Below are 16,443 nucleotides of genomic sequence, written 5' to 3'. Positions count from 1 at the left end.
GAGTAAGAGGAAACTATTCCAGACACGATCACAACCAATAGTTGAAAACTATAAAACTCTTTTTAGATTCAACCATGATATATAAAAATCACCATTATTCCTGCAAAAGGATAAATACAAAAGATACCTATCTGATATAAAGATAACCATCACAGAATAGGAAATAAGATGAGAGTGTAGACGATTAGAAGAAGGCTATTGATATTATAAGAATATGCTGAAGATTATTATAGAGATGACATTTTTTCTCGCTATTATTTCAAAATTTTAAACTCAACTAACCTAAAACTCTATTCATAAATAGAAAACAGAGCAGACGACGCAAACACAAGCGGTGCACCCTACTTGCATATTTAGCGCTTCCATGAGCTATAAAAACAAATTAAGGCTACAAAAGCGAATCAAATGATGAAACATCTTCAGAATAAGTGAGCATTTGCTCCAGAGTTCAGGAGCAAAAGGTAAGAGTATAAGGTAAAGCTTATTCATATAGAAATGAGCAAATGCTTATGCTTCTACCTAATGCTCATGAGCAAACTCTTATGCTCCATGCTCTTGCTCATGAGCATTTGCTCTGGTTTCATTCATATGGGCCAATATCATTTCAAATAATGAAACTAGCAAAGACAGAAAACAACCAATGGAAAATACCATACCTTAGCATTTCAAACAATGGAAATATTAAAGGTAGAAAAACCAACGGAAAATTCAATACTCTTATCATTTGTGAAATAATAAAAATATTGAACTTGAAAAATGTTTTCGAATGCTCCGCTCACAATGGGCGTGTCTAGTCTCAACCAATGAAAGCCTTCAAATTTGATAGTTCAGACAACTACCAATAAAATGACTTCCTTCAAGACATGCATTTTTCTGCTCGATATTTAGGCTCTGGAATCGATTATAGTTCAATTAACATTAGTTTCGAGTACTTCTGCGTTAATCAATTCGAACAATGATCCTGTGATTGATCCTCCACTGATTGATCAATTTACTCGATTATTGCTTTGACAATAAATATGAACCAATATTCTTCTGTTTATCTATTGGATCACAAGCAATACAATAGTGGAATGGGAAAGAGACATTCCAGAACAAATTCTATTCCAATAGGAAAATATATTTGTTCAAAGTATCATCATTGCATGTCCAATATCTATAATAATATAGAATAAATTAGACAAACTATTCTTCATTCACTATATTTTTTCGTCGTATACACTTGAACATCAAAAATCAAAAAATCATCATGCTATATTGTGTACTTTAACCGACATACTCAACTTATACTATGGGTAGGGCTACTTGTAATATAAATAGAAAGACAAATAAAAATCTCAGTACCCTTTTTGAATTTTTTCATCACAACATTGATGCCATTTTCAAGTGATATTACTTAATACAATCAATTGGATAAGTGATATTATCACTTGAAAATGGCATCAATGTTGAAACATGTTGTAATAAAATAATTCAAAAAGGGTACTGAGATTCTTATTTTTCTTTCTATTTATATTACAAGTATATTATATGGAGTTTAAATCGGTTGTAAGTATTGCATTGAGAAAATTGATGTAGTGAACATAATTCTAATTTGGACAATTCAATGAACTAAATTTATAAATAGAATAAGTATTGGGCAAGTTCATGTTTTTCCTTCTCAATATTGTATCAAAAATAAAAAAAATATGTTCATCAAATTTTGAACATAACATGATCTAGCTCTTCATTCCAATTTCAATATTTTTACCAAAATTCTTGTTTCTTCATCAAATTTCTATTGATAGAATACATAATATTTCTCCAGGTTCCAAGTTCTTGAGATTCGTTCCCACCTAAAACTTCTCCTGTTAAAGAATTTGGGGCAGAGCATGATCTAAAGAGTTTATCATTATTTCTTCATCTTATTTTTCAACTAAATTCTCAATCTGTGATAAAATTTCTCTAAATAATATAACATGTTCTCTTATCAGGCTCGAGATTCTGAAGGTTTGATCCCACCTAAAACTTCTCCTGTTATCAAATTTGGGGCAGAGCATGATCTAAATTATGATCATTATTATTACTTCTTCAACTTATTTTTCAACCAAGAGGCTCACCCACATCATCTGTGATCAAATTTCTATAAATAATATTGCAATTTCTTTCATTAGGTTCGAAGTTCTGGAGGTTCGACCCGACCCAAAAACCAGCCGTTAAGAACACCTACCCGAAACCAATCTCCAATTGGGAGGGAGTGCCTGATAATCTGGATGCTGCCCTGCACTACACAAATGGATTCACCTACTTCTTCAAGGGAGGAAACTATTATCGATTCAATGACAGGAATTTCGCGGTGAGTTTACTGGTATATTAGTAACTGAGCAAAGGCTGTGAAAAGGCTGAAAATAAACTTTCCACTCGTAATATTTTTCAAAGATCTCGATCAAGCTATCAAAATGAAAAAGTTTTCTCGGGAAAACATTTTTTTCCTGATCATTACTTTTTGAGATATGAGCGCATAAAATTCAAATTTTCGGAACACAACATTTCAAATTCGGTAAGAGATAATTCCATAAGATTTAGAGGATAGATTCTTCATGGTATTTTTGATCTGGTTAAACAAAAATTTTCTGAAAATATCAATCTTTAAGATACTTATTCAATTTACTAAAAATAACTTTCAGTTGAGTTATTTTTGGTAAATTGAATAACTTTCTCAAAAATTGATATTTTCAGAAAATTTTGTTTTACTAGATCAACAATACCATGAAGAATCCATCCTCTGAATCTCATGGATTTATCTCTTACCGAATTTGAAATGTTCTGTCCCAAAAATTTAAACTTTAGGCGCTCATATCTCGAAAAGTAATGATCAGAAAAAAAATGTTTTCCTGAGAAAACTTTTCCATTTTGATAGCTTGATTATATACAAATCGAAAAACTTTGAAAAATATCACGAGTAGAAAGTTTTTTTTAGCCTTTGCACAGCCTTAATAGAACTCAATTCTTATTGAATAGACTACTAATTAATAGAAGTAATTCTAATTAATAGAACTCAATTCTTATTAAATACTAATCAATAGAACTCAATTCTTATTTTTTTAATATTTGATGGGGGGACTATCAAAATATTCAGATCCAAGTTGTGGATTTGTTTTGGATCTGAGTTTAGTTCTTCAATCTCAAAGCACACTCCCAAAACATAGCAGTCCCATTATGTCAGTTATTGTTTATCACTCATGATGCAACTTGTAAAGAAAATTAACTTCTTCAAGAATAAACTGCTTTCTTTCGATTCGCCGGTTCAGCTGGAAGGCGGGACTAAAAATTTAATTTTCACCAATTCATTTTTGCGTTTCAAAAGCATTTTACGAAATTTCTCAAGTAGACTTGTAATGGTTGGATGTTGTGGGAATTTTCTACATCATTTTTATCTCAAAACATTATAGACCTCATGATTTGGTTGCAGGGAAGCTTGATAAATTTTAACCGGGATTAACTGTCACGAGAAACATTCGAAGAGCCTTTTTCAGAAACGCATTCTCCTTGAAAATTAATTTTTTCAAGAATAAACTGCTTTCTTACGATTCGCAGGTTCAGCTGGAAGGCGGGACTAAAAATTTAATTTTCACCAATTCATTTTTGCGTTTCAAAAGCATTTTACGAAATTTCTCAAGTAGACTTGTAATGGTTGGATGCTGTGGGAGTTTTATAAATCATCTTTATCTCAAAACATTATAGACCTCATGATTTGGTTGCAGGAAAGCTTGATATATTTTCTTCTTCTGCTGGTGCCTATTCGTTCCGAATATTAGCGATCAGCCTGACTATGGATATCTTATTTACAGCCATCCTGAAAAGTTCTGTTATAGTCTTAACCAGGATACTTGAACTGTGATAGATTTTAACCAGGGTTGAATGTCACGAGAACCAATCGAGAGAAGCCCTCTTTTCAGATATGCGTTCTCGTTGCAATTTAATCACGATCAAAATTTAACAGCATCTTGTGCAAACGGACCACATGCAATACAGCACAATCTAGCCAAATTTGGCTTATTAGCAATATATTATTGTCCTATATAGTGAGAAATGACGTCTTACTTACCTACCTCCTCCAACTCCTCCGACTCCTCCAACTCCTCCAACTCCTTCAACTCCTCCAACTCCTCCAACTCCTCCAGCTCCTCCTCCTCCTCCTCCTGAAAAATTACAAGATTTTACTCTATTTTTTTCCTCCAGGATGGGAGTGCGATCATATCAACGATCTAATAATAATAAACTTCATTGCCAAAAACAATGCATACAAAATAATACTCAATCATCTAGAGCTCAAACTAATAATAATAATAATCTATATAATAAAAATCGAGCCTCAAATTTTAATATTCAATAACTTTTTTATGTGTGCACCGAATTTGACGTTTTTTTTTAGTTTTGTTTGAAAATGTTCAGGACCAGGTTTATAGCCTATCAAATTTATAATTCGACTTCAGAACTCTTTCTTACTGTCCTTCAAAGTTTACATGTAATCCTCATGAGAGAAGATTTGTGAGCTGGCAACAAACAGAAATAAAAATCAGCTGTTACAATCATTGCGTCATCCAACAGCCGTCGGTAGATCTGTTTTTCTATTTTCTTTCTACTGAATCATAAAATATAATTCTAATAATGCCGCAGTACGAACGACGACCAAGCTTGGGTCATAGAACTCGAAATGCTGTAAATTCAGAATATGCACGGGAAAATCAGCAGCAAGGAGATATACCATTCAATTTCCCAGCAAGCTGCATTCAACTATATCTAAAAATACAAACTGCTGAACAACCAACTAAGCACATAGGGAGTCCATATTGAGATATAAATGTAAATTATGATTGTTGGATAATTTTCATAAAAAATAGTGCATCAGATTAAGCTGAGGCTAAGCACACCTGAGGAGGCGCGGCTTGGTGATAAAAAGTGTTGATCTTACGGAGATTGCCTTATCACACCGTTCCACGCCATGCCCGATTCAGTGTGAGTTCTTCCATTCAAACTAATAAGCAAAAAGCACCTGAATGCAAAATACCGCATCCTCAGGTGTGTCTCAAGCTAATAAAGTTTGTCATGAGATGCATTAACTATTTGGCGGTACGAAGTTCGCCGGGCCAGCTAGTAAATAATAAAATTATGGATATTATATACATTTAATTTCTTTTACAATAAATACTCTCATGCAAGGAAAGCTTCCCGGAACGCATGGAGAAGTTGCTGCAGACCCTAAAACTCTCTTATAGTTAAAAAAAATCAATCAAGATCTCCTCCTTCTCATCTCCCAAAACCTCCTCCTCCACCGTCTTTTTCTTCTTCTCCTCTTTCTTCATCTTTTCTTTTTCCTGCTCTTCCTTCTGGAAAACTGCACTAATTTTCTCTGTTCTTGTTCCTTCAGGTTGACTCAGCAGACCCGGCGTTCCCAAGGAGCGCAGGTTACTGGTGGTTCGGCTGCCGGTCGGCCACCAAGGGCAGCAGTGGCGCTGGTACGAAGGGCTATCTGGCGGCCAACAGGGGAAGCTCTGTCAGTGGCGGCTCAATGCAGTCCGACGAGTCGCGGCTACACAGAGAACAGCATCACCCCACTCAAAACGGCGACAACGATATGATTCAGGATGCAGGTTAGAGGATGACCACAACACAACCCTTAACAAAATTAATACCCTGTTTCTGGGACACTCATAAGATCTAATTGATCATTAGATCTACAGATTGAATAAAGATCAACAGGTCTATTAGATTATTTAATAAGTGTCCAAGAAACTGGGCCTAAAGAGATTAATCTAACAAGAGTAGAGGGGAAAGGATGGGAATATGTGATTGAAAATGAGAAAAAATACAGATTAAATGGTCTATAAGATTTAATAATTGTCTTAGAACCTGGGTCTATAGAGATTAATATTTAACAATATAGAGTAGAGAAGGGAGAAGGATGGGAGGAATTCAACGTAGAAAAAATAACAGATCAGTGCTTAGAAGTTTTATTGAATTTTTTATTATATATTCTCAATGGAGGGGCTCCAAATATCCTCCTTTCACATCAAGAAATGTGAGTGTTTTTTCACTTAGAAGTTTTATTGAATTTTTTATTATATATTCTCAATGGAGGGGCTCCAAATATCCTCCTTTCACATCAAGAAATGTGAGTGTTTTTTCACTTAGAAGTTTTATTGAATTTTTTATTATATATTCTCAATGGAGGGGCTCCAAATATCCTCCTTTCACATCAAGAAATGTGAGTGTTTTTTCACTTAGAAGTTTTATTGAATTTTTTATTATATATTCTCAATGGAGGGGCTCCAAATATCCTCCTTTCACATCAAGAAATGTGAGTGTTTTTTCACTTAGAAGTTTTATTGAATTTTTTATTATATATTCTCAATGGAGGGGCTCCAAATATCCTCCTTTCACATCAAGAAATGTGAGTGTTTTTTCACTTAGAAGTTTTATTGAATTTTTTATTATATATTCTCAATGGAGGGGCTCCAAATATCCTCCTTTCACATCAAGAAATGTGAGTGTTTTTTCACTTAGAAGTTTTATTGAATTTTTTATTATATATTCTCAATGGAGGGGCTCCAAATATCCTCCTTTCACATCAAGAAATGTGAGTGTTTTTTCACTTAGAAGTTTTATTGAATTTTTTATTATATATTCTCAATGGAGGGGCTCCAAATATCCTCCTTTCACATCAAGAAATGTGAGTGTTTTTTCACTTAGAAGTTTTATTGAATTTTTTATTATATATTCTCAATGGAGGGGCTCCAAATATCCTCCTTTCACATCAAGAAATGTGAGTGTTTTTTCACTTAGAAGTTTTATTGAATTTTTTATTATATATTCTCAATGGAGGGGCTCCAAATATCCTCCTTTCACATCAAGAAATGTGAGTGTTTTTTCACTTAGAAGTTTTATTGAATTTTTTATTATATATTCTCAATGGAGGGGCTCCAAATATCCTCCTTTCACATCAAGAAATGTGAGTGTTTTTTCACTTAGAAGTTTTATTGAATTTTTTATTATATATTCTCAATGGAGGGCTCCAAATATCCTCCTTTCACATCAAGAAATGTGAGTGTTTTTTCACTTAGAAGTTTTATTGAATTTTTTATTATATATTCTCAATGGAAGGACTCAAAATATCCTCCTTCACAGCACAGAATCAAGTGGGGTCATTAGATGCTTTCACTATAATTAATCATTTATTAGTTTCAATTTTCATTGAGTAACAGAATCCCAATCCTGATTCCATCTCTTGTTTGCCAACTACTAGAGTGATAATAGTATTTTCATATTAAATTTATGGAATATATTATGATCCCTAATAGGCCTACTAATACTCTCTATTATTCTAGTATTTATAGAATATATTATAATCCCTAATACTTATACTCTCTATTATTTTATTATTCTTATAGAATATATTATAATCCCTAATACTAATACTCTCTATTATTTTATTATTTTTATAATATAATTTGTTATAATCCCCAATACTAATATTTTTTGTAGCATAACCGTAACATACTGACAGAGCTTCCACTGAGGTTTCCATTTTAATTATTCAAGCTTAACAATTTTTCGCTAACTATTCAATTATTTTATCTATATATGTGTTCATCATTGGGCTGGGTTTACACCAAACGAGCATAAATAGCTAAAGCAAGAGTTCTGGAGCATAAAACACTTACTAACAAACCGACATAATATCATGAGGTGCATGATAAACTATGTCTCAAAAAGTGTATGAATCTCCGAAGTTATTCATCGTGACTTCACAGCTTTTTATTTATTCATTTATTTATCTAATTATTCAATTTATTCATCATGTACAATCAGTCAATCAACAAAGAAACAGACTACAGCCCAAAACTTCTTTTCATCCCAATTTAATAAAATAAATTGTCCAAATAAAGGTTATGTGCGACTTTCCAATTCTTTACTAATTTCCACATTGAAACAAAACACATTTTTCAACTGAATTTATCCAGATTTTATTGAATCTTTTGTTCAGAACAAATCCTCCAGATGTATATTCTTGTAGGGGTATTATTGTAATATTAATGCGATTAAAATTGATTGTTAAGTGAATTTCAAATTGATTTGGAGCTTTAGTTCGTTTGGTCTAACCTCAGCCTCATGAATTATTTGTTTTTGATTTCTTGAATTATGCATTTCAGCAATTATTTCAAAATGTGTTGCATGTTGCTTCAATTTTGCATGTTGGCATTACTATTATGTATCTTGTCTGGACGTCTGCACAAAACTGTAAGCATTTTCCATTTTCTATTTGTATCTCATGTATTGCACCATATATATCTTCACACCATGGTATTCTATCGGGCCTCTGATATGACACAGGTAATGGTAGATTTAGCGCTAAGTAGTATTGCAATATACTGTAATTTACTGCACTGTATTCGATCCATTTCCATGGCTTCATTTGCTTTGGAAATAATGAAGATTATTCAATACCAATGTGTTCATTCTATCCACTACAAGATGTATTTATTCTAATTATTATTTAACGAAAATCCTAATGTCTTCGGGGTGATTTGCAGCATTTATTTAGGATTTTCGTTAAATAATAATTATATATTAATTAGCATTCGAATAAATGCATTCTCTATTCAATTCCATCTGTATTTATTCTATTAAAATGACCACATAAATGAAAATGGTCAGTTGTTATAAATTTCTTATAATTCAACTTGGGAAAAGAAATAGGGCCTACTTATTTAATAGATGAAGGAGATTATTGTTAATCGATTGAACAGGATCTTACGACGAAATAACATTCAAGTTTTCAATGAATCAGAAAAATATATTGTAATCTCAAAAGAAAGAATTACTGTAGGCCTATTCCAGATTATTGTAATATTAATGCGATTAAAATTGATTGTTGAGTGGATTTCAAATTGATTTGGAGCTTTAGCTCGTTTGGTCTAACCTCAGCCTCATGAATTATTTGTTTTTGATTTCTTGAATTATGCATTTCAGCAATTATTTCAAAATGTGTTGCATGTTGCTTCAATTTTGCATGTTGGCATTACTATTATGTATCTTGTCTGGACGTCTGCACAAAACTGTAAGCATTTTCCATTTTCTATTTGTATCTCATGTATTGCACCATATATATCTTCACACCATGGTATTCTATCGGGCCTCTGATATGACACAGGTAATGGTAGATTTAGCGCTAAGTAGTATTGCAATATACTGTAATTTACTGCACTGTATTCGATCCATTTCCATGGCTTCATTTGCTTTGGAAATAATGAAGATTATTCAATACCAATGTGTTCATTCTATCCACTACAAGATGTATTTATTCTAATTATTATTTAATTATTATTTAACGAAAATCCTAATGTCTTCGGGGTGATTTGCAGCATTTATTTAGGATTTTCGTTAAATAATAATTATATATTAATTAGCATTCGAATAAATGCATTCTCTATTCAATTCCATCTGTATTTATTCTATTAAAATGACCACATAAATGAAAATGGTCAGTTGTTATAAATTTCTTATAATTCAACTTGGGAAAAGAAATAGGGCCTACTTATTTAATAGATGAAGGAGATTATTGTTAATCGATTGAACAGGATCTTACGACGAAATAACATTCAAGTTTTCAATGAATCAGAAAAATATATTGTAATTTCAAAAGAAAGAATTACTGTAGGCCTATTCCAGATTATTGGAAATCTATGACGAGAAATATAAAAAGTATTCAAGAATGGGAAATACCAATAATTGGAAAAAGGAGGAAATAGTGAAAGGAAAATCAATACAAAAAAGAATGGTCTTTCTGAAAATTCAGCAGCCAGAAAACAATATTCTCTAGAAATATTACCCATTATGGAACCATTTCGATCACATAAAAGCTTATTTCTTAGGACGATGTACTAGCACACTCTTCGAGTTTTTGGGTTAATTTAGCATATTCGATTTCTGGGAATTGCTTACTTCACAAAAGCACAATTTCACCATTTTCTCACCAAAATATAATTTCCGCAAAACTCTCCATCATTCTTACGTTAACCAAGTCGAGGAAAATTCAAATTCCTTGTACAATAACAAGATTTGATTGAGCTACGACATTCATATTAATCTATGAGCACAATCATTAAGATCTGATTACTCGTATTAAATTTTCTCTATCTATTGACTCAACATATATCAAAATTTAAATATTAAAATTCAAAATTTTTAGTTTAGTCATTAGTTTTGAAGTGAAAGTGAAATCTTAACCTTATTCTTTTTTGAAACTTTTATTTGTAAAAATTTGGGAGAAGACAGTTTTGGGCTATGCCTGTTGTCTTTGCCCAATCATATTATATTTATTATAATTATGATTTGTAATAATTGTCAATGAAATAAAAAAATAAATAAACAACTATTCTTAAATAAAACAATACATTAGCTAAATTGCATAATACAAAATACCACATGTACTGAAATTCCAAATACTAAAATCATAAATTAAGTAAAATATCTAGCTACCCTAATCAATTCTTAAACTAGATTTAATTTACTTTTAAAAAAATATTCACTTCTCACAAAATTATTGGTACATTGGGAGCAACATTCTTGTCATTGAATCATGCATGCAAGCTTTTATTATATTGGATATCATTTAATTCTTGATGCACAAGAATGCAACAAACATTATTGTTTGCACAGTCATGCAAGCTTGCACATAAATTGTATTCTTCACCTCAATTCTGATTTCTAGATTTTTCAATAATTTAGAATAATATAGCCTACTAGTAAACTTTGTGATTACATGATACTTTGTTGAACCATATTTCTAATAGATAGAACAAGACTGCAATTCCTCCAAACCCCGTTTACCATTTGATTTTCAATTAAATCAATGAAATACTCCTGAACTAAGTACATTTTGATTGTTTTTGTGATTTCCAGTGAAAATACAATATGGATATTCACTGTTAGAGACTCCAAAAATGGATCAATTGAGTTATTCATTCATTTTTTATGCTCCTATATGTTTTGCGGTATCCTCACTGTTGAGGTTTGTTTAATATTATACTCTAAGAGCTTTGTTTAATATTTGTAAATCGCCATAGTTGATTCCTCAAAACAGCTGATTAATTTGACAACAGATTAATTTATCCTCTAAGAGCTTTGTTTGATATTTGTAAATCGTCATAGTTGATGCCTCGAGACAGCTGCATTCTCAATATCACTTTCAATATTAGTGTTGATATTAATTATTAATAATGATACTGTTTTCCCTAATAATTGCATTGTAAAAACATTTGTAAAACATGTTGTGAATAAATTTTAATTTCAAAAAATAATAATGATTCTATTACATTCTATACAATCACAACATCAAATTAATTACCGGTATTGGAAAAGAATCAACAAAATAAGCTCAAAAGCTCATTTCTTTCCCTAATTCTGATACTGTAGATAATTCTTCAAATATTTCTAAGATTTTTGTTTCTATTCCCTCGAATCCAACTACTACACAAAAAATCCCAAAACGTGGTACCCCATCAAATTCAAAAAAATCAATTTTCCTCTTCAAACCCCAACAAATGGATCAACATTGCATTGCTAACTATTGAATTTATATCTTCTGAAACTCTTATTTCTTTACAAAACACAACAAATGGTTCAAAATTGCATTGATAAGTATTGAATTTATATTTTTTAAAATCCCAATTCCTCTCCAAAACACAACAAATGCTTCAAAATTGCATTAATAGCTATTAAATTTATATTTTTTTAAAGTCCTATTCCCCTACAAAGCACAACAAATGGTTCAACATTGCATTGATAACTATTGAATTTATATCGTTTAAAACTCTTATTCCTTTAAAAAACTCAACAAATATGGTTCAACATTGCATCAATAACTATCAATGAATAATGAAATGATAAAAATATAACTTGAATGAAACATAATCAAAGTTTGCATGTCATGACAACTAATAAAGACTTGTAAAAATTCACTTGTAAATTTGTAATTTGTGCAGTTCCGAAGAAGAGTCGATGATAAGGAATGGAACAATAATCATTCATGTGGAGGAAGACAATCATCAACAGCTTAAACTAATTACAAGTGCTTGTAAATTACTCGAAAACTATTCGCCACAAATTGTACATTGGGAAAAAGTGTTGGTAACTTGTAAATATGATTGAAAGGAGGACTTTAAATTTAATAATAGTGAGATGCACTTAAAACTGTCAGCGTTGGTTAGATGGGAAGCGCTAATGTTGTTAAATAGCGTTTGCTGACAGTTGGAAGTGACAGTGGTAGTGCATTGTAGGTGGAGAACTGGTGCATTTTTTGGGAAATTAGATGGAAAACTGGAGAAGAAAATTTGTGAAAATTCTTGTTCTTCGTTCTCAACAGATTTTGGGGAGTCGTTTTTGGAGGACACGAGGCCGTAGATAATTGATAGATCGGCGAAAAAGGAGAGGAAAACCGAGTGATAAATTATTTCTAGTTGTGTAAGAGTGGATAAGAGAAAATTGGTGGAAAACGTAGAAAAAGACTGAAAAACTTCTACTATTTTATAAGATTTTGGACTAAGATTGAAAAAAACTGCAAAATATAGTTCTAATTTGTTTAGAAAAAATTATATTCAATAATATTTTTAGTCTATTTTCGTTGATTTCTGGAGTAGGAAAATATAATGCAAGATTTGAAGCTCCATAAATGAAGTTTATTCAATTTTGATATATCACATAAGTGATTATTAATTGTTCAGGATTTATTAATAGTAGTATTATTGAAATTATTTCAATTCTGTACAACAAATAACCGGTGATATTTCCAAATCCTATATAAGTTCTAGAATTTTTAAGCTTTGGACATCATTTTTATAGTAATCTCCATATTGAATTAGAATTTTTAAATATTTGAAAAATTCTTGTTGCCTTGCAGAAAAAACGTATAAAAATGTGAGATATAAATCAGTTATTTCTAACTTTGTTGTGGTTCAGACCCTGTGTTACTTGTAAATATTTGAAAAAAACACTTACTCTTCTTGGAGTATTGAGGAATGCATTTCACTCCTGAAGAGGAGCTTCATCAGCCTCCAATTCAATTTCAATAAATTATTTCTATTATCATTTTCTAAGAAAAAATTGAAATAGACAGCTAATTCTATGATATGTTTGTTAGAGGATTTTAGGTCTGATATATCATATAATATAGAAAGCATACCTTCCCTGTATGCCTATTCTATGATAGTCTATATGATATTTAATTTAATGATAACTACTGTTGATTTTGATACATAATATAGGCCTATCGTATATTTTCAATTTGATTCTAAATTGACGATTGAAGTAAGCAACTTGATTGAATAAAAAATATAAGAGAAAAACTGTATATGATAGTAAGATTTCTAATTTAAAAGTCAAGTGTTCTATTTTATGATTATATGTAATAAAACTTATGTGATAACCATGATCAGTTTCTTTTACTCTAGTATTCACCAGAAATATAAATAGAATAGAATTTATTGTTTCTCATAAACAACAGTACAATACTACAAGAAAAAACAAAAACAAAGATATTAAGTTGTTATCCAAATTTATCAAATGCTATGGCTCAAAAATATAACAATGTAAGAATACAAAGAAATATTTCTCATTTGAACATCGCCATATGCAGTCATAATAATATAACAAATAGACATTAGCCACATTTTCCAACAACTTATGCTCATAAAAAGAAACTAATATTAAAAAATTAAAAGTTTATTTATTTATTTATTTATACAATATGACAATTTCCACAAAGTCTAACAAGACCCATAGTATTACAAAACAAAATAGCACTGTACATGAATAAACTACAAGTATTAATGTAAAACTGAAATTATAATAGTGATGAGCACAGTAAAAATTAATATAGATTACTACAAAAACAAGATAGAAATAGAAAAATGAGTAGGAAAAAAGTCATGCAGTTCATGAACCCATGCAAAAATCATTATCTACATTTCATAAGTAATTATATAAAAAAAAAGAAAAAAGGAATACAACTTCTCCTCGCTACCAGCCATAAGTCAAACCCAGAAGCAAGAGCTAGGTGTTCATATTTCTTTTAAAAAACAAAACAATACAATATAATAAAATATTTCTATGTTACACAATTAATTAATAAAATGTTACACAATTAATTATGTTACTACATAATTGGCCTACACTACACTGTATGGTACAGGGCTTAAAAAGTAATGTGTTTCTTAAATGAAATCAATCATACCGATCAAAAGAATGTACCGTATGGGATATGAACTTGCTTTAGAGGAATTAATTTCTTTGATCATTGTTTCTTCAATACAAATATAATTACCTAGCATCTTCAAGCAATGAGAATGTACAAAACATGTATTGAATATCTTGAACTATCAAGAGGGACTTGAAATTTATTCACAATATGATCTTATATGTGATAAGACAAGGTCTTGTAAGACCTGGCAATACATTGTCATTTATAATACAAAGAATCAATCAATATGTATCCATGGTTGATATTTCTGAAAAGATTGAAACGTATATATTATTATTGGATATCCATGCGTTTCTTATCAAATCAAATCAAATTAAATAGCTTTCTATTCACAAAACATAATACAAATTTATAAAATTCATTTACACATTTAACAGTGAATACTCTCCACAAAGACTTGAGTCTGTGAGTGGAGAGTGAGTTCTTTCAAGTTGATATTATGTTCTCATGTTTTGTAAATATAATAATTGAAACTATTGTAATTGAATCTACTAACATTCATCAGCAAATCAAGAATATAAATTACACTCAATGAAATTCCATACTGGTAATAAGTATATAGAGACAAATATATAAATAGTAGCTTAAAGGCTTTACTAATCATCATGAATGGCAAATTCACTATGAGTTTAAGTTCTGAATAAGAAGGCGGAATGAATCAGTTGCTCTGCAGCATCCCTGCCAATTTCTAATAACCGTCTACTCAAATGTTGCTTGTAGGTGTTAATACTGTAATTTTCAGACTGTTTTAAATGATTGGGAACGTTTCTATACAGTATATGACAGATGTATTTACTATTATTTTTAAAGCAGTTATGTAGGAGTCGGGGATGAGCAATACCAAAGTTAATTAGATTTCTTGTATTTTGAGTATGAGCTAAATTATTGAAAATGAAGTGTTAATCTTCCAAGATCAATTAAATCAGGATTTCAATATTTATGTAATATTATACCTGAATAACGTGGAAAGTGAATAGAATTGTGGTTATATGTAAGACTAGCCGTCAGGCTCGCTTCGCTCGCCATATCCGTCTAGCCAGGGGGCTCCGCCCCCTGGACCCCCGACTGGATCGTCCAAGAATGAGATCAGCGGGCTCGCTCCGCTCGCCTGCATTTTTCATTTGAGCATTTTTATCATATGTTAGGACGATCCAGTCGGGGTCCAGACTAAACGTCTAGTAATATAATATTCCCAGGATTGAAGTAGCAGTGCCCAATCAATTTTTCCGCGATAAATGCATTTAAATCTTCAACTTGGTGCCAACCTAACAAAGTCAACTCAACTTAATGCCAACCTGACAAAATTATTAATTTAGTTGCCAGTTAGCAACTGTTTCGAAGAGGTACTCTATCTAGATTATAGTTCTATAGTAACATATGATATGGAAATTTCAATTATAATTAAGAGATTGGGAGAAGAAGAATATGCATGCTAAAAGACGAACTTTAAACCCTTAAAAACAACCCTTAGAGTTAAAATATTGCCAAAAGATTTCTTAGTGCGCCTCTAAAGGGCCAACTGAACATACCTAACAAATTTGAACGTTTTTGGTCCGGTAGATTTTTAGTTATGCGAGTGAGTGAGTGAGTGAGTCAGTCAGTCAGTCAGTCAGTGAGTGCCATTTCGCTTTTATATATATAGATAATAGAAAAGCTATAAATTATATAATGTATTTGTAAAAATTTAAAGACAATTTGAAATGATTTTTATGTTTGAATAATGTCAACATCAATCTATTGTATTTAAATTTATCTTATTACTGTATTGTTGACAGTGATATTTCAAACTTATTTGACTATGAACAGTACTTAAAAACATTAGGTTATTTCACAGAATGGTAATTGAAATTTTGATAAGTGTTTGATGATACTTTATAAAATAATAATATCGTGTAGCCTGGCTGGCTCAGGTCTGGTGTCAGAGATTTCAGGTTGCAACTGATCAATTTCAGGACCTCTGACATGTCCTAACGACTAATTTTTAGGCAGCCGAGACCGACTGCAATACTTTATTACAGTACTGAGAGAGCTCCAACTTTATCATAAGTATAAAATAGAACTACCACTATATTGATATTTTTTTTAAATTGAGACCTCACCGTGTCAGCAGAAAAATGTAAGTACTAATTCATTTTTTATCTTTA

At 31.1% G+C, this 16,443-nt stretch overlaps 1 protein-coding gene across 4 annotated transcripts in view; it reads left to right on the top strand.

Moving 5' to 3' along the window:
• Positions 1-16,443, top strand: part of LOC111057664 (stromelysin-2) — an 82,497-nt gene that overhangs the window by 63,846 nt on the left and 2,208 nt on the right. For 2 of the 4 annotated variants that reach the window (XM_039439551.1, XM_039439552.1), the window contains 2 exons: positions 2,154-2,335; positions 5,411-5,633. In XM_039439551.1, coding sequence (XP_039295485.1) covers positions 2,154-2,335; positions 5,411-5,633 — 405 coding nt within the window. Of the gene's footprint in view, positions 1-2,153; positions 2,336-5,410; positions 5,634-12,026; positions 12,591-16,443 lie in introns of those variants that run through there. The other 2 variants (XM_039439554.1, XM_039439553.1) reach the window with 2 other exon arrangements.

This window comes from Nilaparvata lugens, chromosome 13 (genome assembly GCF_014356525.2).
Source record: "Nilaparvata lugens isolate BPH chromosome 13, ASM1435652v1, whole genome shotgun sequence".
Classification (NCBI taxonomy): domain Eukaryota; kingdom Metazoa; phylum Arthropoda; class Insecta; order Hemiptera; family Delphacidae; genus Nilaparvata; species Nilaparvata lugens.
This window is presented reverse-complemented; position numbering and strand designations above follow the sequence as displayed.